General features: G+C 41.9%; 1 protein-coding gene across 1 annotated transcript in view; it reads right to left on the bottom strand.

Moving 5' to 3' along the window:
• Positions 1-27,857, bottom strand: part of FAM171A2 (family with sequence similarity 171 member A2) — a 152,802-nt gene that overhangs the window by 25,703 nt on the left and 99,242 nt on the right. The window contains exon 5 of the mRNA XM_053699979.1: positions 4,141-4,317. Within this exon, the coding sequence (XP_053555954.1) occupies positions 4,141-4,317 (177 nt within the window). The remainder of the gene's footprint in view (positions 1-4,140; positions 4,318-27,857) is intronic.

Here is a 27,857-nt window from a genome sequence, read left to right as displayed (position 1 = left end):
TTGATGCAGCTTCAACATCAGCCATGGATATAGCAGGCCTAAGAATATAGCCAGAAAATAAATAAACTTTCCTTAGATAAGATTCAAGTTTCCTATCTAAAGGGTCCTTAAAAGAAGTACTATCTTCCATAGGAATAGTAGTACGTTTGGCAAGAGTAGAAATTGCCCCATCAGTTTTGGGGATTTTTCCCAAAACTCCAACCTAACTGCTGGCAAAGGATACAACTTTTTAAACCTAGAAGAAGGAATAAAAGAAGTACCAGGCCTATTCCATTCCATTGAAATCATATCAGAAATAGCATCAGGAATTGGAAACACCTCTGGAGTAACCACAGTAGGTTTATAAACAGAATTTAACAGTTTACTAGTTTTAATATCAAGAGGACTTAGTTTCCTCAATATCCAAAGTAATCAACACCTCTTTTAACAAGGAACGAATATACTAAATTTTAAAGAGATAAGAAGATTTGTCAGTGTCAATATCTGAGTTAGGATCTTCTGAACCAGATAGATCCTCATCAGAGGAGGATAATTCAGTATGTTGTCGGACATTTGAAATTTCATCAACTTTATGAGAAGTTTTAAAAGACCTTTTACGTTTATTAGAAGGCGGAATAGCAGACAAAGCCTTCTGAATCGCATCAGCAATAAAATCTTTTATATTCACAGGGATATCATGTACATTAGATTTGAAGGAACAACAGGCATTGTACTAGTACTGATGGATACATTCTCTGCATGTAAAAGCTTATCATGAAAACTGTTACATACTACAGCTAGAGATATGATCTCCGCTAACTTACAACAGATACACTTAGCTTTGGTAGAACAGTTATCAGGCAGCAGGGTTCCAACAGTGGTTTCTGAGACAGGATCAGATTGAGACATCTTGCAAATGTAATAGAAAAAACAACATATAAAGCAAAATGATCAATTTCCATATATGGCAGTTTCAGGAATGGGAAAAAATGCAAAAAGCATAGCCCTCTGAGCATAAAAAAAGGCAAGAGGCATATAGGAAGTGGGGTTTAAATAATTAAAATATTTGGTGCCAAGTATGACGAGCAACACAAAATGAAATTTTTTGGCGCTAACAACATCTGGAAATTACGCAACTCGTGTCATGGCAGACGCAACCTTGTGCAAGGAAACCTGGCGTCAACTAAGACGCTGGAAATTACGAATTTGCGTCACTGAACGTACCTTTGCACCCAAAAAAATTCTCGCGCCAGGAATGACGCAATAAATATCAGCATTTTGCGACCTTGCGAGCCTAATTTTGCCCACGAAAATTAATGAAAAAGCAGTCAATTTGAAGAAAAGACTATACTTACTACCAGGTAAGAAAAAATAACTTCCTAAATATGTTTCCCAATTTTGAAACTGATAGTCTGATCTCTACGACCGATAACAGAGAACCTTTAAAAAGATTTCCCATGAGGAAAACCAAAAAATCAATAGGTGATGCTCTCTTCACATCCCTCTGACAAACACTGTACTCTGAGAGGAATAGGGCTTCAAAATGCTGAGAAGCGCATATCATAGAAGAAAATCAAGCACAAACTTACTTCACCACCTCCATAGGAGGCAAAGTTTGTAAAACTGAATTGTGCGTGTGGTGAGGGGTGTATTTATAGGCATTTTGAGGTTTGGGAAACTTTGCCCCTCCTGGTAGGATTGTATATCCCATACGTCACTAGCTCATGGACTCTTGCCAATTACATGAAAGAAAGAAATTAGGCACTTACCTCAATGTAACCTGCCTGGCAGCTTACTAGGTTTAAGAGGCATTCTCCCTCACATGGACCTGTGGAAATAAAGAAAGACGGAGTAATCTTACTCAGGCTTTCAAGTTAGGGCAGCAACAAATATTTGGGAGGCACAGTGAGGATTATACTCCACAAGTTCCCAATTGCTCAAGAGCCACCACTGCTCTACTGAAGAAACTGACATGGGCTACTAGACGCCAGAAAAGAGCAGAACAAACTTGCTCTGCTTTAAAATAATAAAATCTTGATTGAAGAATCTTCTTTCAGACACCTAAACTTTGCCACCTCCTTGCTTTTAACGTAGGCAAAGAGAATGACTGGGGTTGGAGGGAAGGGAGGAGGTGATACTTAACAGCTTTTCTGTGGTTCTTTTTGCCTCCTCCTGCTGGCCAGGAGTGATATTCCCAATAGTAATTAGAGATGATCCGTGGACTCACCGTGTATTATTTCTGTATACTTTGCACATTTCTGTACTTTACACAGATGCACTAATTCGGATTACTGAAGGAAAAGTGGAAAGGAGGACATTTTTCATTTCACACACCTGTGTAACTCCTGGGAGTGCGGACATGCACGGCTTAGACAGGTCACTTGATAGCCAATCACGCACGGGAGAGCACGGAATCGCACAAATGCTTCACGCTGTTAGTACCTATTAACGGAGCAACGACTCTGCTACAAACGGACACACATTGCTTCACTAAAAAGGACTTCAAATAGGTCGCAAATATGCCCTGGATCACAGTGAGTCGTCCTAATACGGACATCAATTGTTTTGTTTTTACCTATTTCCTAAGACTGTTAATCTTTTAAGGGAGACGTCCCTATTTTTTAGAAGAATTTTTACCTTTGTGTTTAACCCACTTAGTGGGATTTTCAGTAAATTCAAATATAATTGTTTATTAGATTTATATGTAACATAGTAACATAGTAGATAAGGTTGAAAAAAGACTGAAGTCCATCGAGTTCAACCTATACAAATCTAATATACTTACAAAATGCTCCAGTAAAGCTTAAATAACCCCATTAAAATGTGACCCATTTAATGCTAGCAATCATATCCATGAATTTTGTTTATATACAGAAATGTATCCAGACTATTTTTAAATGTATCAATGGTATTGGCATTCACTACCTCCTTTGGTAATGAGTTCCACAATTTTATTGCTCTTACAGTGAAAAACGTTTCCGTTGCAGGAGATTAAATCTCCTTTCCTCCAACCTTAAATTATGACCTCTTGTCAGAAACAATTTTCTTGGAATAAACAGAGCTTCTGCCATCTCTGTATATGGGCCTTGAATATATTTATATAAAGTAATCATGTCACCTCTCAAGCGCACACTTAGGATATTTCAATCTTATTTGTTTATTTGACATAATTAGAGAGTATATCCTGCATTTGGGTTTAAAATAGTAAAAATACCTTAGCTTTTTAGCGCCCGTTCATACCTTTTTTACTTAAAACTCCAGTCCTATCTCGAAGGGCAGATATCCTTTTTCAGGACTCTCTGAATCTTCTGACACTTCTTTGCCACCTCCTAACGTGACGAAAGGCAAAGAATGACTGGGGTAATGAGGAAGTTGGAGGGATATTTAAGCCTTTGGCTGGGGTGTCTTTGCCTCCTCCTGGTGGCCAGGTGTTGTATTTCCCAAAAGTAAGGGATGAAGCCGTGGACTCTCCCTATCTTAGGAAGGAAAAGGCAATTTTTTTTCTTGAGAGTTGTTTATCTCTCTATGCGAAGTTCTGGATGTGAAGGAGAGACACCTACATTGCAAAATAATGCTAAGAAAAAGCCCTTAAAGATTTGGCTTAATTTCTCTCCATGCTGGCGAGTTTTTGATCATCAGGCCCTAAATCCTGGCCTTTAAGTAAACTGCAATAAAGAAGATCAGGAGGATTTTGAGTAATAGATAGATAACATAATGAGGTATTCTCTCCCTACAAGATCAGCCCACTGTATTTGGGTTGTGGTTTAAAAGACAGTTATTACATACAAAAATATACCTAAAGGAACAATTTGCCATACATTTTAAATTCTGCTGCTCGTATAACAAATAATTGGAAACACATTAAAGAGAAAGCAATTTTTCAGTACACAGCCCCTTTAACTGGATTTAAAGGTTCACATCTAGTGATTCCTCTCTATGTATTCTCAAGCTGCTGCACAAATAACAGCCACATCAGTAGCCCCCTTGCCCCATCTATTCTTTTCCTGAATGAACAGTCCTTATCCTACTCTTGCTCAGCTGAACTCCTCGTTCACAGCTCTATCACTAAATTGCAATTAACAGCCAGGCTTATCGTTAGCAGTCCCTAAACGGACTCCAACATTGCCCTACTGCTCACATGCGGTTGCTCTTAGCACATACCTGTCTTAGGTTCGAACCTCCATGCCGGGATGCTACTAGCAGCTGAGAGCCCAGAGTCAGAAGAGAGAGGAAGGGAGAGCTGGACTGGACCAGAAAGATGAACCTCAGTTCCGTTACCAGTAAAGAGATGGACACTAACGGCAGCCACAGGCAGAAGCTCCACCCAGCTTGTATTACCTAGTGGGAAAAGAGCAAGATGTATATTTTTTTTACTAAAAGTAATATAAATCAACTTCATTATGGGTAAACTAAAATGATCTACTGAGATAAATAAAAGTAGATCTATTTCCACACTGCTGCCCAGAGCAGATTAACCTCTATAATTAACCCCTGTATTGCAATCTATACGCCCTGATCAGACCCCAGAACAGATATTTACATTCTGCATTCCCTTTATGCCAAATCAGGACCACCATTGTATTATACATATTCACAGGCCTACAAAATGACTTATTTATTTCTCTTCCCCACTATTAAAATGAGTAATATTCATTGCTTGTGACTTTTCTTAGATTCAACAACGTCCTTAAAAGGGACACTCAAGTCAAAATTAAACTTTCATTATTCAGATAGAGCAGTAATTTTAAACACATTTCCAATGTACTTCCATTAACAAAATGTGCACAGCCTTTTTATATTTACACGTTTTGAGTCACCAGCTCCTACTGAGCATGTGCAAGAATTCACAGAATATATGTGTATGCATTTGTGATTGGCTGATGGCTGTCACATGATGCAGTGGGAGTGGAAATAGATATAAATAAAAAAAAATCTACTCCTCATTTGAAGTTCAGACTAGTGCTATCGCATTGTCTTGTTATGCATTTGTTAAGTATTCAAATCTGCTGTATTTACTGGTCCTTTAAAGAGACAAAAACTCTAAAATTCTATCATGCGTATGTAAGAAAACTAATTACACATTGTAAAAAACGTTTGCATGAAAAACATAATTTATGCTTACCTGATAAATTTATTTCTCTTGTAGTGTGTTCAGTCCACGGGTCATCCATTACTTATGGGATATATTCTCCTTCCCAACAGGAAGTTGCAAGAGGATCACCCAAGCAGAGCTGCTATATAGCTCCTCCCCTCACATGTCATATCCAGTCATTCGACCGAAACAAGACGAGAAAGGAGAAACTATAGGGTGCAGTGGTGACTGGAGTTATAATTTAAAATTTAGAACCTGCCTCAAATAGACAGGGCGGGCCGTGGACTGAACACACTACAAGAGAAATAAATTTATCAGGTAAGCATAAATTATGTTTTCTCTTGTTAAGTGTGTTCAGTCCACGGGTCATCCATTACTTATGGGATACCAATACCAAAGCTAAAGTACACGGATGATGGGAGGGACAGGATAAGGAGAATCACAATGTAAGGCAGATAACTCAGAGACTCTTCGAGCCGAGGAAATAGCCATCAAAAACAGAACTTTCCAAGATAAAAGCTTAATATCAATGGAATGAAGGGGTTCAAACGGAACACCCTGAAGAACTTTAAGAACCAAGTTTAAGCTCCATGGAGGAGCAACAGCTTTAAACACAGGCTTAATCCTAGCCAAAGCCTGACAAAAAGCCTGGACGTCTGGATTCTCTGCCAGACGCTTGTGTAAAAGAATAGACAGAGCAGAAATCTGTCCCTTTAGTGAACTAGCGGATAAGCCCTTTTCTAAACCCTCTTGTAGAAAAGACAATATCCAAGGAATCCTAACCTTACTCCATGAGTAACTCTTGGATTCACACCAATATAAATATTTACGCCATATCTTGTGGTAAATTTTTCTGGTAACAGGTTTCCGAGCCTGTATTAATGTATCAATAACCGAATCCGAAAACCCACGCTTTGATAGAATCAAGCGTTCACTTTCCAAGCAGTCAGCCTCAGAGAAATTAGGTTTGGATGGTTGAAAGGACCCTGAATTAGAAGGTCCTGCCTCAGGGGTAGAGACCATGGTGGACAGGACGATATGTCCACTAGGTCTGCATACCAGGTCCTGCGTGGCCATGCAGGCGCTATTAGAATCACCGATGCCCTCTCCTGCTTGATCCTGGCAATCAGTCGAGGTAGCAACGGAAAAGGTGGAAACACATAAGCTATGTTGAAAACCCAAGGGGCTGCTAGCGCATCTACCAGCACCGCTCCTGGGTCCCTGGACCTGGATCCGTAACAAGGAAGCTTGGCGTTCTGACGAGATGCCATGAGATCCAGATCCGGTTTGCCCCAACGATGAATCAGTTGAGCAAATACCTCCGGGTGAAGTTCCCACTCCCCCGGATGAAAAGTCTGGCGACTTAGAAAATCTGCCTCCCAGTTCTCCACGCCTGGGATGTAGATCGCTGACAGGTGGCAAGAGTGAGACTCTGCCCAGCGAATTATCTTCGAGACTTCCAACATCGCTAGGGAACTCCTGGTTCCCCCTTGATGATTGATGTAAGCCACAGTCGTGATGTTGTCCGACTGAAATCTGATGAACCTCAGTGTTGCTAACTGAGGCCAAGCTAGAAGAGCATTGAATATTGCTCTTAATTCTAGAATGTTTATTGGGAGGAGCATCTCCTCCTGAGTCCACGATCCCTGAGCCTTCAGGGAGTTCCAGACTGCTCCCCAGCCTAGCAGGCTGGCATCTGTTGTTACAATCGTCCAATCTGGTCTGCGAAAAGTCATTCCTTTGGACAGATGAACCCGTGACAACCACCAGAGAAGAGAATCTCTGGTCTCCTGGTCCAGATTTAGCAAAGGGGACAGATCTGAGTAATCCCCGTTCCATTGACTTAGCATGCATAGTTGCAGCGGTCTGAGATGTAGGCGCGCAAATGGCACTATGTCCATTGCCACGACCATTAAGCCGATTACTTCCATGCACTGAGCTACTGATGGGCTTGGAATGGAGTGTTTCTATTGGGCTCCACATCGGCTTTTAAACATAACGAACAAGCAGATTCCTCTGTATCAGACATGTTTAAACAGACTAGCAATGAAGCTAGCAAGCTTGGAAATTACTTTCAATAAGTTCACAAACAATATAAAAAACGCTGCAGCGCTTTTAAAAAACACAGTTGAATAACAAAGAACTAATTCAGTTATAGTCAACAATTCTTAGATGTATTAATTAGCAGAGGATTGCACCCATTAGCAAAAGGATGATTAACCCCTCAGTACCCAAAAAAAACGGATATCAAATTAATATTAAACGTTTTTATCACAGTCTAACACACTGTCACAGGTCTGCTGTGACTGATTACCTCCCTCAAAAACGAATTTTGAAGACCCCTGAGCTCTCTAGAGACGTCCTGGATCAAGGAGGAAGAAGCAGGAAGACTGTGCAAGAATTTTAACTGCGCAACAAGGCGCTAAAAAAGGCCCCTCCCGCTCATTTACAACAGTGGGAGACCTGATATAACGGTTTCTATGCAGAAATATACATTAGCCATGTGGAAAAAAAGAAAAAAATTCATGCCCAAAAGGATTTATCACCAAAGTACCTCACAAAAACGAATAACATGCCAGTAAACGTTTTTTAAAAACAAACATCTTTTAATGTCATGCAAAGTTATCACTAAGCCTGCTACCAGTCGCTTCCACTGCAGATAAGGCTTAAGCATTATTTCAGTATTAACAGTATTTTCTCAGTCAAATTCTAGTCCCTAGAAAATAACTCTACTGTGCATACATTCATCAGCCTGATACCAGTCACTACTACTGCATTTAAGGCTGTACTTACATCATACGGGTAACAGCAGTGTTTTCTTAGTCAATTCCATTCCCAGAAAATATTGTACTGCACATACCTCATTTGCGGGGGACCCCGCATGCTATTCCCATGTTCTGAAGTTACCCCACTCCTCAGAATGTCGAGAGCAGCCAGTGGATCTTAGTTACGCCTGCTAAGATCATAGAAAAACGCAGGCAGTTTCTTCTTCCAAATACTGCCTGAGATAGAAAAACAGCACACTCCGGTGCCATTTAAAATAACAAACTTTTGATTGAAGAATAATTAAGTAAAAACTCCAACTCCTCCCGCGACCTCCTTCTTTGTTGAGGGTTGCAAGAGAATGACTGGGTATGACATGTGAGGGGAGGAGCTATATAGCAGCTCTGCTTGGGTGATCCTCTTGCAACTTCCTGTTGGGAAGGAGAATATATCCCATAAGTAATGGATGACCCGTGGACTGAACACACTTAACAAGAGAAAAGGTTATGATAAGGTTATTTATTTTTATTTTAAAGCTAACATTAAGGGCATGTGTGTGTTCAACTGGGTCTTAACCCCTTAGTGACCACATGTTTCCAATTTCTTACCGTTTGGGACCAAGGCTATTTTTACATTTCTGCGGTGTTTGTGTTTAGCTGTAATTTTTTTATCTTACTTATTTACTGTACCCACACATATTATATACAGTTTTTCTCGCCATTAAATTCATTTTCTAAAGATACTATTATTTTCATCATATCTTATAACTTTCTATTAAAACAATTATAAAATATGAGGAAAAAATGGAAAAAAACACACTTTTTCTAACTTTGACCCCCAAAATCTGTTACACATCTACAACCACCAAAAAACACCCATGCTAGTTTCTAAATTTTGTCCTGAGTTTAGAAATACCCAATGTTTACATGTTCTTTGCTTTTTTTGCAAGTTATAGGGTAATAAGTACAAGTAGCACTTTGCTATTTCAAAACCATTTTTTTTCTTTCAAAATTAGCGATAGTTACGTTGTAACACTGATATCTGTCAGGAATCCCTGAATATCCCTTGACATGTATATTTTTTTTTTTTAGTAGACAACCCAAATTATTGATCTAGGCCTATTTTTGTATATTTCATGCCACCATTTCACCGCCAAATGCGATCAAATAAAAAAAAAAATTCACTTTTTCACAAACTTTAGGTTTCTCACTGAAATTATTTACAAACAGCTTGTGCAATTATGACACAAATGTTTGTAAATGCTTCTCTGGGATCCCCTTTGTTCAGAAGTAGCAGACTTATATGGCATTGTCGTTGCTTTTTGGTAATTAGAAGGCTGCTAAATGCCGCTGCGCTCCACACGTATTATGCCCAGCAGTGAAGGGGTTAATTAGGGAGCTTGTAGGGTTAATTTTAGTGTAGTGTAGTAGACAACCCAAAGTATTGATCTAGGCCCATTATGGTATATTTCATGCCACCATTTCACCGCCAAATGCGATCAAATAAAACAAAAATCGTTAAATTTTTCAAAATTTTAGGTTTCTCACTGAAATTATTTACAAACAGCTTGTGCAATTATGGCACAAATGGTTGTAAAAGCTTCTCTGTGATCCCCTTTGTTCAGAAATAGCAGACTTATATGGCATTGTTGTTGCTTTTTGGTAATTAGAAGGCTGCTAAATGCCGCTGCGCTCCACACGTATTATGCCCAGCAGTGAAGGGGTTAATTAGGGAGCTTGTAGGGTTAATTTTAGCTTTAGTGTAGTAGACAACCCAAAGTATTGATCTAGGCCCATTTTGGTATATTTCATGCCACCATTTCACCGCCAAATGCGATCAAATAAAAAAAATCGTTCCGTTTTTCACAAACTTTAGGTTTCTCACTGATATTATTTACAAACAGCTTGTGCAATTATGGCACAAATAGTTGTAAATGCTTCTCTGGGATCCCCTTTGTTCAGAAATAGCAGACATATATGGCTTTAGCGTTACTTTTTGGTAATTAGAAGGCCGCTAAATGCCACTGCGCATCACACGTGTATTATGGCTTGCAGTGAAGGGGTTAATTACGTAGCTTGTAGGGTTAATTTTAGCTTTAGTGTAGAGATCAGCCTCCCACCTGACACATCCCACCCCCTGAACCCTCCCTGACCCCCCTCAAACAGATCTCTTCCCTCCCCCACCTCACAATTGTAACCACTATCTTAAGTACTGGCAGAAAGTCTGCCAGTACTAAAAGAAAAAGCTTTTTTTTTTTTTTAAATGATTCTGCAGTGTTGGATCCTCTCTTAGTCCCCAACCACCCTGATCCCCCCATGCAGCTCTCTAACCCTCCCCCTATACCTATTTCCCGCCATCTTGGGTACTGGCAGCTGTCTGCGAGTACCCAGTTTGCCTCCAAAAAAAAGTGTCTTTTTTTATTAAAAACATAATTTATGCTTACCTGATAAATTTCTTTCTTTCCGGATATGGTGAGTCCACGGAATCATCAATTACTAGTGGGAATATCACTCCAGGCCAGCAGGAGGAGACAAAGAGCACTACAGAAAAGCTGCTATATATGTCACTTCCCTTACCCATAACCTCCAGTCATTCGGCCGAAGAAAAAATGGAAAAAGAAGATAACACAAAAGTGTAGAGGTGCCTGAGGTTTTAGAAAATATAACTGTCTTAAATAAAGGGTGGGCCGTGCACTCACCATATCTGGAAAGAAATAAATTTATCAGGTAAGCATAAATTATGTTTTCTTTCCTAAGATATGGTGAGTCCACGGAATCATTAATTACTAGTGGGAATCAATAACCAAGCTAGAGGACACAGATGATAAGAGAGGGACAAGATAGGTAGACCTAAACAGAAGGCACCACTGCTTGAAGAACCCTTCTCCCAAAAGAAGCCTCAGCTGAGGCAAAAGTATCAAATTTATAAAACTTTTAAAAAGTATGCTAAGAGGACCAAGTTGCAGCCTTGCAAAACTGTTCTACAAAAGCTTCATTTTTAAATGCCCAGGAAGAAGAAACAGCCCTCATGGAATGAGCAGTGATTCTCTCAGGAGGTTGCTGTCCAGCAGTCTCAAAAGTCAAACGAATAATACTTAGCCAAAGAGAAAGAAGTAGCCGTAGCGTTCTGACCCTTGCGCTTCCCAGAAAAACAAACAAACAAAGCAGAAGACTGACGAAAGTCCTTAGTCACCTGAAGATAGAACTTCAATGCACGCACAACATCTAGGTTGTGCAATAAATGCTCCTTAGGAGAAGAAGGATTAGGACACAAAGAAGGAACCACAATCTACTGATTAATATTCTTGTTTTAAACAGCCTTAGGTAGGAAACCTAATTTAGTATGTAAAACCACCTTATCAGAATGAAAAATAAGATAAGGAGAATCAAACTGCAGAGCTGAGAGTTCCGAAACTCTCCGAGCAGAAGAAATAGCAACAAGAAACAAAACCTTATAAGAAAACATCTTGATATCTAAGGAATGCATAGGTTCAAACAGAGCCCACTGTAAAACTCAACAAGGTTAAGACTCCAGGGAGAAGTAACAGGCTTGAACACAGGCCTAATCCTAACCAAAGCCTGACAAAAAGATTGCATGTCTGGGGCATCCGCCAAACGCTTATGCAACAAAATAGACAACGCAGAAATCTGACCTTTCAGAGTACTAGCTGACAAACCCTTCTCCAGACCCTCCTGGAGAAAAGACAGAATCCTAGGAATCCTGACTTTACTCCAAAAGTAGCCTCTGGATTCACACCAATACAGATATTTACACCAAATCTTATAGTAAATCTTTCTTGTCACAGGCTTACGAGCCTGAATCATAGTCTCAATGACCGACTATGAAAACCCACGCTTAGATAAAATCAAGCGTTCAAACTCCAAGCAGTCAGCTTCAGAGAAACAAGATTTGGATCAAGAAAAGGACCCTGAAGTAGAAGGTCCTTCCTCAGAGGGAGTATACACAGAGGTAGAGACGACATTTCCACTAGATCTGCATACCAGATCCTGCGAGGCCACGCCGGCGCTATGAGAATCACCCTCTCCTGCTTGATCCGAGCAATGACTCTTGGCAGGAGAGTGAACGGAGGAAATATGTATGCTAGACTGAAATACCAAGAAACCGCCAGAGCATCTATCAAGAAAGCCTCTGGATCCCTTGACCTCGAGCCATACCCCAGAAGCTTGGCATTCTGCTGAGAATCCATGGTTGCCCCCCATTCTGGTTGCCCCCCATTGCGGATTACACTAGAAAATACTTCTGGATGGAATTCCCACTCCCCTGGATAAAAGGTTTGTTGGCTCAGAAAATCCGCCTCCCTATTGTCCACTCCTGGGATCTGGATCGCAGAAAGACAACAGTTGTGAGACTCCGCCAACTGGATTATCCGGGCCACCTCTGACATGGCCAAGGAACTCTGAGTTCCCCCCTGGTGGTTGATGTACGCCACCGAAGTTAAGTTGTCCGACTGGAACCTGATAAACTGGGCTAAGGCTAACTAAGGACAGGCCAGTAGAGCATTGCAATTCACTCTCAGTTCTAGAATGTTTATAGGGAGAACTGACTCCTCCCGAGTCCAAAGACCCTGAATCTTCAATGACCCCCAAATTGCTCCCCAACCTAGAAGGCTGGCATCCGTGGTCACGATCACCCAGGAAGGTCTGCGAAAGCAAGTTCCCTGGGAGAGGTGTTCCTGAGACAACCACCACAGAAGAGAGTCCCTTGTCGCCTGATCCAGAACTATTTGTGGAGACAGATCCGCATAGGCCCCGTTCCATTGCCTTAACATGCATAACTGCAGAGGTCTGAGATGGAACCGAGCAAACGAAATTATGTTCATGGAAGCTACCATCAGACCAATTACCGTCATACATATAGCCACTGACGGCCGAGGAGATGACTGAAGGACAAGACAAGAGGCAAATCTTTATTAGTAGGGAGTCTATTATGGTCCCTAAAAACACTACTCTTGTGGCTGGAATCAGAGAACTCTTTCCCAGATTTACCTTCTAACCGTGGGAGCGAACAAAAGACAACAAGATCTCCGTATGCGAGTTTGCTTGTTCAAAAGACGGCGCCTGAACCAGAATGTCATTCAGATAAGGAGCAACAGCAATGCCCCGAGACTGGATCACTGCCAAAAGAGCCCCCAGGACCTTTGAGAAAATTCTGGGAGCTGTGGCAAGGCCGAAAGGAAGAGCCACAAACTGGAAATGATTGTCTAATAAAGCAAACCTTAGAAACTTGTGATGACCCCGGTGAATGGGAACATGAAGGTACGCATCCTTTAAGTCTATGGTTGTCATAAACTGACCCTCTTGAACCAAAGGAAGAATGGAGCGTATAGTCTCCATCTAAAAGGACGGTACACTGAGGAACTTGTTTAAACACTTTAGGTCTAAAATAGGTCTGAAAGCACCCTCTTTCTTAGGAACCACAAACAGATTTGAATAAAATCCCAGAGCTTGTTCCTGCGGAGGAACTGGAACTATAACTCCCAGGGCAAAAAGATGCAATTTAAAGGACCCGTCAACACATTAGATTTGCATAATCAACAAATGCAAGATAACAAGACAATGCAATATTACTTAGTCTGAACTTCAAATGAGTAGTAGATTTTTTTATAACAAATTTCAAAGTTATGTATATTTCCACTCCCCTTGTACCATGTGATAGCAATCAGCCAATCACAAATGCATATACGTATAGTCTGTGAATTCTTGCACATGCTCAGTAGGATCTGGTAACTCAAAAATTGTAAATATAAAAGACTGTGCACATTTTTTTTAATGGAAGTAAATTGGAAAGTTGTTTAAAATTACATGCTGTATCTGAATCATGAAAATGTAATATAACCTGAGTGTCCCTTTAAGAACGCCTCTCTCTTTATCTGGTCTACAGATAATCTTGAGAGAAGAAACTGCCTCTGGGAGGAAAAGTCTTGAATTCTATCTTGTACCCCTGAGATACAAATTCCATGGCCCACAGGTCTGGGGCATCTTGTATCCAAGCCCAAGCAAATTAACAATGCCTGCCCCCTACTAGGATCCATTCCTGGATTGTGGGCCAACCCTTCATGCTGACTTGGAGTCAGCTGCAGGCTTCTTAGACTGTTTCCCCTTGTTCCAAGACTGACTAGACTTACAGGAAGATTTGGAAAGTTTTCTGCTTGGAAGAGGAAGCGGAGGGTTTACCTCTAAAGTTACAAAAGGAACGAAAATGACTCTGATGTCCTTTCTATCTTGAGGAAGAAAAGATCCTTTCCTCCTGTGATATCTGAAATAATTTCAGCCAAACCAGGCCCAAACAAGGTCTTACCCTTGTAGGGAATAGCTAATAACTTAGAAGAAACATCCGCAGACCAGGATTTTAACCAAAGGGCTCTGTGAGCTAGAACCGCAAAACTAGACATTTTTGCTCCCAGTTAAATGACTTGTAAGGAAGCATCCGTAATAAAGGAATTGGCTAAATTAAGATCCTTAATCCTGTCCTGGATCTCCTCAAGAGGAGCATCTGTCTGAATAGAATCAGACAAAGCATCAAACCAGTAAGCTGCAGCGCTGGTAACAGTAGCAATACACACCGCAGGCTGCCATTGAAGACCTTGGTGAACATACATTTTCTTTAATAATTCCTCCAATTTCTTATCCATTGGATCCTTAAAAGAACAACTATCCTCTATGGGAATAGTGGTCCTTTTAGACAAAGTGGAAATAGCTCCTTCCACCTTAGGAACCGTTTGCCACGACTCCTTAATAGAGTCAGCTATAGGAAACATTTGATTAAAAATAGGTGATGGAGAAAAAGGAAATACCTCCACCGCAGAGGGAACATCAAAATATTTGTTCAGCTTTCTAGACTTCTTAGGGTTAACAACAATAGAAGCATTGGAGTCATCCAAGGTAGCCAAAACCTCCTTAAGTAACAAGCGGAGGTGTTCCAGCATCAGTAGAAGGAATTATACTGACTGAATCCAAAATTTCACCCTCAGATGCACCCGAAGAATCTTCATCCTCAGACTTCTGAGAGGAAATACTTTGATTAGCCACCTCAGGATCAGAAACCTTACTTACTGTTTCTTTAAAATTCCTTTTGTGTTTTCCCTGCAGCATGGGAAAAGCAGGCAGCGTCTCAGATACCGCAGAAGATACTTGGGCAGCAATATCTTGCAAAGTAACTCCAGACGGGGCATGAGAGGAAACGCAGGGCACTGCATGTGCAAATGATTAGGATTCGGACGCTTGAGGGGAAAGCTGCGGCACATCTGAAACAGGAGGCTCCTGAACAGCCTCCGCCTTAGCTAATGATGGCTCAAAAACGTCTATTTCTGTAAGCTAAAGTTCTTTCAATACATGAAGAGCAAAAAGGTACTGGGGGTTCCACCTGGGCATGAAAACATAAGCTACAGTTTTATTTTTCTTTTAACAAAGGATATAATATAGAACCAAACAAATGTTCTTAAATAAATGTTCCCTTTAAATTTACCAAATCAAGAAAACATACCCCAGGCAACACTCTACACCTCAGCAGAATTACTGAGGTGCCCTACCTGTCCTGCAACCCGCAGCAAACTGAGGAAAAAAAACGATCCCGTTTACAATCCGGATTTCCAGAGAACCAAAAACAGCAAGAAGCCTTCTAAACAGCAGAGCCATCTGAAATATGCGCACTTCACTCTTACAGGAAGTGAAGAAAAGTGCCAAACAAACTCTGACATCACAGAATCAGAACCTCCCTAAAAGGGGCAGTCCAACAGCTGACAAAAAAGCAATTATTTTTTTTAAAAGCATCTTTCTTGAAAAACAGGCTTAAAAACAAACAATAAAACCCCCAAAAAAGTAAATAATCTGTTACTAAAAACAGATCCTCACTGAGCCATCAATAAAATAAATAACTCCTCACACTAACAGTGCCTGCAAAAACTGCCATAAAAACCTGCACCCTGACAGGAATAATAAAAAACGCCCCCCTGCAGCGTTTCAGCTGAATAAGTGTCACATTTTTCCCTGCTACATAGAAAAATAAAACTGGCACTTACCTTAATATTTATCTGTCCGGCAGCAGGACAGCTCACCTGGTTTAAGAGGATGCCATCCCTCACATGGTCCTGTGGAAATACAGAAAGACTAAGTAAACTTACTCAGGCTATCTAAATAGGGCAGCAAAATGTTTTGGGAAAACGCAATGAGGATTGTACCCCACAAGTTCCCAATTGCTTAAAAGCCACCACTGCCCTACTGAAGAGACTGACATGGGCTAAGGCTAGACCCTTTAGAAAGATCAGAGCAAACCTACTCTGCTTTAAAATAAAAAACTCTTGATTGTAGATCAGACACCAAAACTTCACCTCCTCCTTGCACCGCAGGCAAAGAAAATGACTGGAGGTTATGGGTAAGGTAAGTGACATATATAACAGCTTTGCTGTAGTGCTATTTGCCTCCTCTTGCTGGCCAGGAGTGATATTCCCACTAGTAATTGATGATTCCGTGGACTCACCATATCTTAGGAAATAAATAAGATATTTTCTGTAGTATAGCTACCCCCCCTCAATATCCTACCTCCCTTCCTCTCCCAGATCCCTTGCCCAACATCCCAGAGAGCCCCACCATCTCTGAAAGAAAAGTCAAAACTTAGGGCGAACACCCACGCCAAAGCCTGCCCCCGGCCGCTTCTGCCTAATGACGCGGATATTACCATTGCAGGATCAGGAACCGAGGACATCGATGGGCCGCCCACCCGCCTCCCTGCTGCTGCTCCCACCCACCAACGAATGGCACCATTAATGCCCGATGCAGAGAGGGCCACAGAGTGGCTCTCTCTGCATTGGTGGCTAAAAAAAGGTATTACAGTTATGCCTCAATACAGGGTACGTCCTTGGTCACTAACTGACAGTTTTTGCAGGACGTACCCTGTACGTCCTTGGTCCTTAACCCCTTAATGACCGAGGACGTGCAGGGTACGTCCTCTTAAAAAAGTCACTTAACGACCAAGGACGTACCCTGCACGTCCTCGGTTTGGAAAGCAGCTGGAAGCGATCCTGATCACTTCCAGCTGATTTCCGGTTATTGCAGGATGCCTCGATATTGAGGCATCCTGCAATAACATTTTTTACCCCTCCGGTGCAGAGAGAGCCACTCTGTGGCCCTCTCTGCACCGGACATCGATGGCCGCATTCGTTGGTGGGTGGGAGCTGAAGTGGGAGGTGGGTGGGCGGCCATCGATGGCTTCTTAGTGAGAGAGGGGGGCGGGATCGGTTGCGGTATCGCCGGGGGCGCGCACGGGCGCGCGCGCGTGCACGGGGGGTGGCGGGCGGGCGCGTGCACGGGGCGGGAGCGGGTGGGAACCGCTACACTACAGAAAAAAGGTACAAGTTGATTGTAAAAAAATATATAATAAACTTATTTTTTTGAAAGCATCTAAGGGATCAGGAAGGGGTGGGGGGATGGTATTGGGGGGGGGAAGCTACACTACAGAAAAGGGACATTTTTTTAATATATAACAGCATATTTTTCACTAAAATGGGTACTGGCAGACAGCTGCCAGTACCCAAGATGGCGCACATTAAGTCAGAGGGGGAGGGTTAGAGAGCTGTTTGGTGGGGGATCAGTGAGGTTGGGGGCTAATGGGGATCCTACACATAAGCATATGTAAATATGCTAAAAAAAATGCACAAAAAAGCCAAAATTCTCCTTTTATTTTAGTACTGGCAGAGTTTCTGCCAGTACTTAAGATGGCGGGGACATTTGTGGGGTAGGGGAGGGAAGAGAGATGTTTGGGAGGGATCAGGGGGTCTGATGTTTCAGGTGGGAGGCTGATCTCTACACTAAAGCTAAAATTAACCCTGCAAGCTCCCTACAAGCTACCTAATTAACCCCTTCACTGCTAGCCATAATACACGTGTGTTGCGCAGCGCCATTTAGCAGCATTCTAATTACCAAAAAGCAACGCCAAAGTCATATATGTCTGCTATTTCTGAACAAAGGGGATCCCAGAGAAGCATTTACAACCATTTGTGCCATAATTGCACAAGCTGTTTGTAAATGATTTCAGTGAGAAACCTAAAATTGTGAAAAATGTAACATTTTTTTTAATTTGATCGCATTTGGCGGTGAAATGGTGGCATGAAATATACCAAAATGGGCCTAGATCAATACTTGGGGTTGTCTACTACACTACACTAAAGCTAAAAATACCCCAAAAAGCTCCTTACATGCTTCCTAATTAACCCCTTCACTGCTGGGCATAATACACGTGTGGTGGGCAGTGGCATTTAGCGGCCTTCTAATTACCAAAAAGCAAAGCCAAAGCCATATATGTCTGCTATTTCTGAACAAAGGGGATCCCAGAGAAGAATTTACAACCATTTATGCCATAATTGCACAAGCAGTTTGTAAATAATTTCAGTGAGAAACTGAAAGTTTGTGAAAAAATTTGTGAAAAAGTGAACGATTTTTTGTATTTGATCGCATTTGGCGGTGAAATGGTGGCATGAAATATACCAAAATGGGCCTAGATCAATACTTTGGGATGTCTTCTAAAAAAAATATATATACATGTCAATGGATATTCAGGGATTCCTGAAAGATATCAGTGTCCCAATGTAACTAGCGCTAATTTTGAAAAAAAATGGTTTGAAAATAGCAAAGTGCTACTTGTATTTATGGCCCTATAAGTTACAAAAAAAGCAAAGAACTTGTAAACATTGGGTATTTCTAAACTCAGGACAAAATTTAGAAACTATTTAGCATGGGTGTTTTTTGGTGGTTCAAAGTTAGAAAAAGTGTGTTTTTTTCCATTTTTCCTCATATTTTATAAATTATTTTATAGTAAATGATAAGATATGATGAAAATAATGGTATTTTTAGAAAGTCCATTTAATGGCGAGAAAAACGGTATATAATATGTGTGGGTACAGTAAATGAGTAAGAGGAAAATTTCAGCTAAACACAAACACCGCAGAAATGTAAAAATAGCCTTGGTCCCAAACGGACAGAAAATGGAAAAGTGCTCTGGTCACTAAGGGGTTAAGGGGTTACAGGGAAACTGAACCCAATTTTTGTCTTTTTTGATTCAGATTGAGCATGCAATTTTAAGATACTTTCTAATTTACTCCTATTATCAATTTTTCTTCATTCTCTTGCTATCTTTATTTAAAGAAAGAAGGCATCTAAGTTAAGGAGCCAGAAAATTTTTGTTTCAGACCCTGGACATCACTTGTTTATTGGAGGGTGAATTTATACACCATTAGCAAGAACAACCCAGGTTGTACACCAAAAATGGGCTGGCATCTAAACTTACATTCTTGCTTTTCAAATAAAGATACCACGAGAATGAAGACATTTTGATAATAGGCGTAAATTAGAAAGTTGCTTAAAATTGCATGCTCTATCTGAATCACAAAAGAAAAAAAATTGATTTCAGTTTCCCTTTAAGGCCTGAAGAATATTTATAGATTTTTAGATAGTGACACCCCTCAAAAGCATATAAGCAAAATATTCTTCTCAGTAGAGGAGCATCCAAGTTACTAAAAACAGAAAATAAAAAAACTAATACATTTTAAAATGCCTATTTCAAATGCAACAAAGAAAAAACTACTTGTAGGTCTATTATATGTTAGCAGAATATGGCCTTTCTTTACTTTTACAGTAAATTCTAATGAACTAATTTATCATTTATATATATATATATATATATATATATATATATATATATATATATATATATATATATATATATATATATATATATATATTCAAAACACAGAAGGGGACTGCACTCTCAGACTGGACTGGGCACACATCCCAACATGCTCAGCCCTGGGTGCTCAATGGCACTCACAGGAAGCTGTGCGGTCCCCAAAGTCACAGGCAGTTAACCCCAGACCGGTTATATATATATATTTGTATTAAAAGACAAAACTCAAACATTTGATAATACAGTTTAGAGCAATAGCCGTGTCCCTGGTTGCCAAACAGTAAATGTACCAAGCCCAGCAATAGTAAACCTACATGAGCATGTTGTTAGGCATACCTATGTATTTTGTGTAAGTAATAATCTGCATACTGATCTGTGCTCCAAAATCTCCATCAAAAGTACGTTAACGTATACATTACAAACTAGGTCATTTGTACCACCTGTAAGAACAGGAGAAGTGGACCGAGCGCTACACCCAGGGCCTTAAGCTTACTAACTATATAGCCTCCTAGTAGGCTAACAATATAATTAAAATGTACCTTTTACTAGCCTTTTAAGCTTTTTAGCGCTTACGCTCTCCCCATTTGTACCACCTGCTCAATGAAGCAAAAATGGTGAGGCATTATGCACTCGCATGACAAAGCCTTGCCCAGAATCCCCTGCTCCAGTGGAAGCACTATATACCAAGGAGTACTATCTAAAAAGTATCACCTAATTTATTTGGATGTGCAGATAAGCTCCACAATTAACTATTTGCATAATTTATTATATATTAACAATGGAAGGTTTTGTTCCTCACCATAACTTATTTTGAGACTGGTTAGCATAATGCATCCCTTTAACCCCTTAAGGACCAAGGACGTACGCCATACGTCCTCAAAAAAAAGACACTTAACGACGAGGACGTATGGCGTATGTCCTTGGTCTTGGAAAGCGGTGGAAGCGATCCTGATATCGAGGCATCCTGCAATAACACTGCTTGGCCATCCGATGCAGAGAGAGCCACTCTGTGGCCCTCTCTGCACCGGACATCGACGGCCGGTATCGTTGGTGGGTGCGGTGGGAGCCGACGTGGGAGGTGGGTGGGCGGCCATCGATGGGCCCAGTGATGTGGAGGGGGGCGGGATCGGGGGCGGGACATACGGTGGCGCGCACTGGCGTGGCGGACGGGCGCGTGCACGGGGCGGGAACCGCTATACTACAGAAATTGTTATGTTTCAGAAGTGGGAGAAAGGGGGGTGGGAGTATGCCCTACATCATACGTTAGGGTACTTGGAGGGGGTGGGGGGTTTGTCTTTGGCGGGGGGAAGCTACACTACAGAAAATTTAAAAAAAAATGAAAAAAAATAAGTTTTATTCTAAGCTGGGTACTGGCAGACAGCTGCCAGTACTCAAGATGGCATCCATTAAGGTAGAGGGGGAGGGTTAGAGAGCTGTTTAGGGGGGGATCAGGGAGGTTGGGGGCTAAGGGGGGATCCTACACAGCAGCATATGTAAATATGCTCCCAAAAAAAAAAAACACAAAAAAACAGAATTTATGTTTACCTGATAAATTACTTTCTCCAACGGTGTGTCCGGTCCACGGCGTCATCCTTACTTGTGGGATATTCTCCTCCCCAACAGGAAATGGCAAAGAGCCCAGCAAAGCTGGTCACATGATCCCTCCTAGGCTCCGCCTACCCCAGTCATTCGACCGACGTTAAGGAGGAATATTGCATAGGAGAAACCATATGTTACCGTGGTGACTGTAGTTAAAGAAAATAAATTATCAGACCTGATTAAAAAAAACCAGGGCGGGCCGTGGACCGGACACACCGTTGGAGAAAGTAATTTATCAGGTAAACATAAATTCTGTTTTCTCCAACATAGGTGTGTCCGGTCCACGGCGTCATCCTTACTTGTGGGAACCAATACCAAAGCTTTAGGACACGGATGAAGGGAGGGAGCAAATCAGGTCACCTAAATGGAAGGCACCACGGCTTGCAAAACCTTTCTCCCAAAAATAGCCTCAGAAGAAGCAAAAGTATCAAATTTGTAAAATTTAGAAAAAGTGTGCAGTGAAGACCAAGTCGCTGCCTTACATATCTGATCAACAGAAGCCTCGTTCTTGAAGGCCCATGTGGAAGCCACAGCCCTAGCGGAGTGAGCTGTGATTCTTTCAGGAGGCTGCCGTCCGGCAGTCTCATAATCCAATCGGATAATGCTTTTAATCCAGAAGGAGAGAGAGGTAGAAGTTGCTTTTTGACCTCTCCGTTTACCAGAATAAACAACAAACAAAGACAAAGTTTGTCTGAAATCCTTAGTAGCTGCTAAGTAAAATTTGAGCGCACGAACTACATCCAAGTTGTGCAACAAACGTTCCTTCTTTGAAACTGGATTAGGACACAAAGAAGGCACAACTATCTCCTGGTTAATGTTTTTGTTAGAAACAACTTTTGGAAGAAAACCAGGTTTAGTACGCAAAACCACCTTATCTGCATGGAACACCAGATAAGGAGAAGAACACTGCAGAGCAGATAATTCTGAAACTCTTCTAGCAGAAGAAATTGCAACCAAAAACAAAACTTTCCAAGATAATAACTTAATATCAACGGAATGTAAGGGTTCAAACGGAACCCCCTAAAGAACTGAAAGAACTAGGTTGAGACTCCAAGGAGGAGTCAAAAATTTTGTAAACAGGCTTGATGCTAACCAGAGCCTGAACAAAGGCTAGAACATCTGGCACAGCTGCCAGCTTTTTGTGAAGTAACACAGACAAGGCAGAAATCTGTCCCATCAAGGAACTTGCAGATAATCCTTTTTCCAATCCTTCTCGAAGGAAGGATAGACTCTTAGGAATCTTAACCTTGTCCCAAGGGAATCCTGCAGATTCACACCAACAGATATACCAAATTATGTGGTAATTTTTCTGGTTACAGGCTTTCAGGCCTGAACAAGAGTATTAATAACAGAATCTGAGAACCCTCGCTTTGATAAGATCAAGCGTTCAATCTCCAAGCAGTCAGCTGGAGTGGGTCGAACGGACCTAGGACAAGAAGGTCTCGTCTCAAAGGTAGCTTCCATGGTGGAGCCGATGACATATTCACCAGATCTGCATACCAAGTCCTGCGTGGCCACGCAGGAGCTATCAAAATCACCGACGCCCTCTCCTGATTGATCCTGGCTACCAGCCTGGGGATGAGAGGAAACGGCGGGAACACATAAGCTAGTTTGAAGGTCCAAGGTGCTACTAGTGCATCCACTAGAGCCGCCTTGGGATCCCTGGATCTGTACCCGTAGTAAGGAACTCTGAAGTTCTGACGAGAGGCCATCAGATCCATGTCTGGAATGCCCCACGGTTGAGTGACTTGGGCAAAGGTTTCCGGATGGAGTTCCCACTCCCCCGGATGCAATGTCTGACGACTCAGAAAATCCGCTTCCCAATTTTCCACTCCTGGGATGTGGATAGCAGACAGGTGGCAGGAGTGAGACTCCGCCCATAGAATGATTTTGGTCACTTCTTCCATCGCTAGGGAACTCCTTGTTCCCCCCTGATGGTTGATGTATGAACTTGGCCCTCGCTAGCTGAGGCCAAGCTTTGAGAGCATTGAATATCGCTCTCAGTTCCAGAATATTTATCGGTAGAAGAGATTCTACCCGAGACCAAAGACCCTGAGCTTTCAGGGATCCCCAGACCGCGCCCCAGCCCATCAGACTGGCGTCGGTCGTGACAATGACCCACTCTGGTCTGCGGAAGGTCATCCCTTGTGACAGGTTGTCCAGGGACAGCCACCAACGGAATGAGTCTCTGGTCCTCTGATTTACTTGTATCTTCGGAGACAAGTCTGAATAGTCCCCATTCCACTGACTGAGCATGAACAGTTGTAATGGTCTTAGATGAATGCGCACAAAAGGAACTATGTCCATTGCCGCTACCATCAAACCTATCACTTCCATGCACTGCGCTATGGAAGGAAGAGGAACGGAATGAAGTATCCGACAAGAGTCTAGAAGTATTTGTTTTTCTGGCTTCTGTCAGAAAAATCCTCATTTCTAAGGAGTCTATTATAGTTCCCAAGAAGGGAACCCTCGTTGACGGAGATAGAGAACTCTTTTCCACGTTCACTTTCCATCCGTGAGATCTGAGAAAGGCCAGGACAATGTCCGTGTGAGCCTTTACTTGAGGAAGGGACGACGCTCGAATCAGAATGTCGTCCAAGTAAGGTACTACAGCAATGCCCCTTGGTCTTAGCACCGCCAGAAGGGACCCTAGTACCTATGAGAAAATCCTAGGAGCAGTGGCTAATCCGAAAGAAAACGCCACGAACTGGAAATGCTTGTCCAGGAATTCAAACCTTAGGAACCGATGATGTTCCTTGTGGATAGGAATATGTAGATACGCATCCTTGAAATCCACCTTGGACATGAATTGACCTTCCTGATGGAAGGAAGGAGTGTTCGAATGGTTTCCATCTTTCAAGATCTTGAGATCTAAGATTGGTCTGAACGTTCCCTCTTTTTTGGGAACTATGAACAGATTGGAGTAGAACCCCATCCCTTGTTCTCCTAATGGAACAGGATGAATCACTCCCATTTTTAGCAGGTCGTCTACCCAATGTAAGAATGCCTGTCTTCTTATGTGGTCTGAAGACAACTGAGACCTGTGGAACTTCCCCCTTGGAGGAAGCCCCTTGAACTCCAGAGAATAACCTTGGGAGACTATTTCTAGCGCCCAAGGATCCAGAACATCTCTTGCCACAGCTTGAGCGAAGAGAGAGAGTCTGCCCCCCACCAGATCCGGTCCCGGATCGGGGGCCCGCATTTCATGCTGTCTTGGTAGCAGTGGCAGGTTTCCTGGCCTGCTTTCCTTTGTTCCAGCCTTGCATAGGTCTCCAGGCTGGATTGGCTTGAGAAGTATTACCTTCCTGCTTAGAGGACGTAGCCCTTGGGGCTGATCCGTTTCTGCGAAAGGGACGAAACTTCGGTTTATTTTTGGTCTTGAAAAGACCTATCCTGAGGAAGGGCGTGGCCCTTGCCCCCAGTGATATCAGAGATAATCTCTTTCAAGTCAGGGCCAAAGAGTGTTTTCCCCTTGAAAGGAATGTCAAGCAATTTGTTCTTGGAAGACGCATCCGCTGCCCAAGATTTTAACCAAAGCGCTCTGCGCCACAATAGCAAACCCAGAATTTTTTCGCCGCTAACCTAGCCAATTGCAAGGTGGCGTCTAGGGTGAAAGAATTAGCCAATTTAAGAGCACGAATTCTGTCCATAATCTCCTCATAAGAAGAAGAATTACTAATAATCGCCTTTCCTAGCTCATCAAACTAGAAACACGCGGCTGCCGTGACAGGGACAATGCATGCAATTGGTTGTAGAAGGGAACCTTGCTGAACAAACATCTTTAGCAGACCTTCTAATTTTTATCCATAGGATCTTGGAAAGCACAACTATCTTCTATGGGTATAGTGGCGCGCTTGTGTAGAGTAGAAACCGCCCCCTCGACCTTGGGGACTGTCTGCCATCAGTCCTTTCTGGGGTCGACTATAGGAAAACAATTTTATAAATATGGGGGGAGGTACTAAAGGTATACCGGGCCTGTCCCATTCTTTACTAACAATGTACGCCACCCGCTTGGATATAGGAAAAGCTTCGGGGGGCCCCGGGGCCTCTAAGAACTTTTCCATTTTACATAGTGGTTCTGGAATGACCAGATAATCACAATCATCCAAATTGGATAACACCTCCTTAAGCAGAGCGCGGAGATGTTCCAACTTAAATTTAAAAGTAATCACATCAGGTTCAGCTTGTTGAGAAATGTTTCCTAATCTGAAATTTCTCCCTCAGACAAAACCTCCCTGGCCCCCTCAGACTGGTGTAGGGGCCCTTCAGAAACCATATCATCAGCGTTCTCATGCTCTACAGAATTTTCTAAAACAGAGCAGTCGCGCTTTCACTGATAAGTGGGCATATTGGCTAAAATGTTTTTGATAGAATTATCCATTACAGCCGTTAAATGTTGCATAGTAAGGAGTATTGGCGCACTAGATGTACTAGGGGCCTCCTGTATGGGCAAGACTGGTGTAGACGAAGGAGGGGATGATGCAGTACCATGCTTACTCCCCTCACTTGAGGAATCATCTTGGGCATCATTTTTACTAAATTTTGTTATGACATAAAATACATATAGTTAAATGAGAAGGAACCTTGGTTTCCCCACAGTCAGAACACAATCTATCTGGTAGTTCAGACATGTTAAACAGGCATAAACTTGATAACAAAGCACAAAAAACGTTTTAAAATAAAACCGTTACTGTCACTTTAAATTTTAAACTAAACACACTTTATTACTGCAATTGCGAAAAAGTATGAAGGAATTGTTCAAAATTCACCAAAATTTCACCACAGTGTCTTAAAGCCTTAAAAGTATTGCACACCAAATTTGGAAGCTTTAACCCTTAAAATAACGGAACCGGAGCCGTTTTTATATTTAACCCCTTTACAGTCCCTGGAATCTGCTTTGCTGAGACCCAACCAAGCCCAAAGGGGAATACAATACCAAATGATGCCTTCAGAAAGACTTTTCTATGTATCAGAGCTCCACACACATGCAGCTGCATGCCATGCTGTCCTCAAAAACAAGTGCGCCATACCGGCGCGAAAATGAGGCTCTGACTATGATCAGGGAAAGCCCCTAAGCCTGCCGATATAATCATATCAAAATACCCAGAATAAATGATTCCTCAAGGCTAAATATGTGTTAATAATGAATCGATTTAGCCCAGAAAAAGTCTACAGTCTTAATAAGCCCTTGTGAAGCCCTTATTTACTATCTTAATAAACATGGCTTACCGGATCCCATAGGGAAAATGACAGCTTCCAGCATTACATCGTCTTGTTAGAATGTGTCATACCTCAAGCAGTAAGAGACTGCACACTGTTCCCCCAACTGAAGTTAATTGCTCTCAACAGTCCTGTGTGGAACAGCCATGGATTTTAGTTACGGTGCTAAAATCATTTTCCTCATACAAACAGAAATCTTCATCTCTTTTCTGTTTCTGAGTAAATAGTACATACCAGCACTATTTTAAAATAACAAACTCTTGATTGAATAATAAAAACTACAGTTAAACACTAAAAAACTCTAAGCCATCTCCGTGGAGATGTTGCCTGTACAACGGCAAAGAGAATGACTGGGGTAGGCGGAGCCTAGGAGGGATCATGTGACCAGCTTTGCTGGGCTCTTTGCCATTTCCTGTTGGGGAGGAGAATATCCCACAAGTAAGGATGACGCCGTGGACCGGACACACCTATGTTGGAGAAAACAACTATACCTTTTATTTTAGTACTGGCAGACTTTCTGCCAGTACTTAAGATGGCGGGGACAATTGTGGGGTGGGGGAGGGAACAGAGCTGTTTGGGAGGGATCAGGGGGTCTGATGTGTCAGGTGGGAGGCTGATCTCTACACTAAAGCTAAAATTAACCCTACAAGCTACCTAATTAACCCCTTCACTGCTAGCCATAATACACGTGTGATGCACAGCGGCATTTAGCGGCCTTCTAATTACCAAAAAGTAACGCTAAAGCCATATATGTCTGCTATTTCTGAACAAAGGGGATCCCAGAGAAGCATTTACAACTATTTGTGCCATAATTGCACAAGCTGTTTGTAAATAATATCAGTGAGAAACCTAAAGTTTGTGAAAAACGGAACGATTTTTTTTATTTGATCGCATTTGGCAGTGAAATGGTGGCATGAAATATACCAAAATGGGCCTAGATCAATACTTTGGGTTGTCTACTACACTAAAGCTAAAATTAACCCTACAAGCTCCCTAGAAGCACCCTAATTAACCCCTGCACTGCTGGGCATAATACACGTGTGGTGCGCAGCGGCATTTAGCGGCCTTCTAATTACCAAAAAGCAACGCCAAAGCCATATATGTCTGCTATTTCTGAACAAAGGGGATCCCAGAGAAGCATTTACAACCATAATTGCACAAGCTGTTTGTAAATAATTTCAGTGAGAAACCTAAAATTGTGAAAAATGTAACGTTTTTTTTTATTTGATCGTATTTGGCGGTGAAATGGTGGCATGAAATATACCAAAATGGACCTAGATCAATACTTTGGGTTGTCTACTACACTAAAGCTAAAATTAACCCTACAAGCTCCCTAGAAGCTCCCTAATTAACCCCTGCACTGCTGGGCATAATACACGTGTGGTGCGCAGCGGCATTTAGCGGCCTTCTAATTACCAAAAAGCAACGCCAAAGCCATATATGTCTGCTATTTCTGAACAAAGGGGATCCCAGAGAAGCATTTACAACCATAATTGCACAAGCTGTTTGT

This window comes from Bombina bombina, chromosome 1 (assembly GCF_027579735.1).
Source record: "Bombina bombina isolate aBomBom1 chromosome 1, aBomBom1.pri, whole genome shotgun sequence".
Taxonomy (NCBI): Eukaryota; Metazoa; Chordata; class Amphibia; order Anura; family Bombinatoridae; genus Bombina; species Bombina bombina.
Note: the sequence above shows the minus strand (reverse complement) of the source record. Positions and strands in the feature narration are given on the sequence as shown.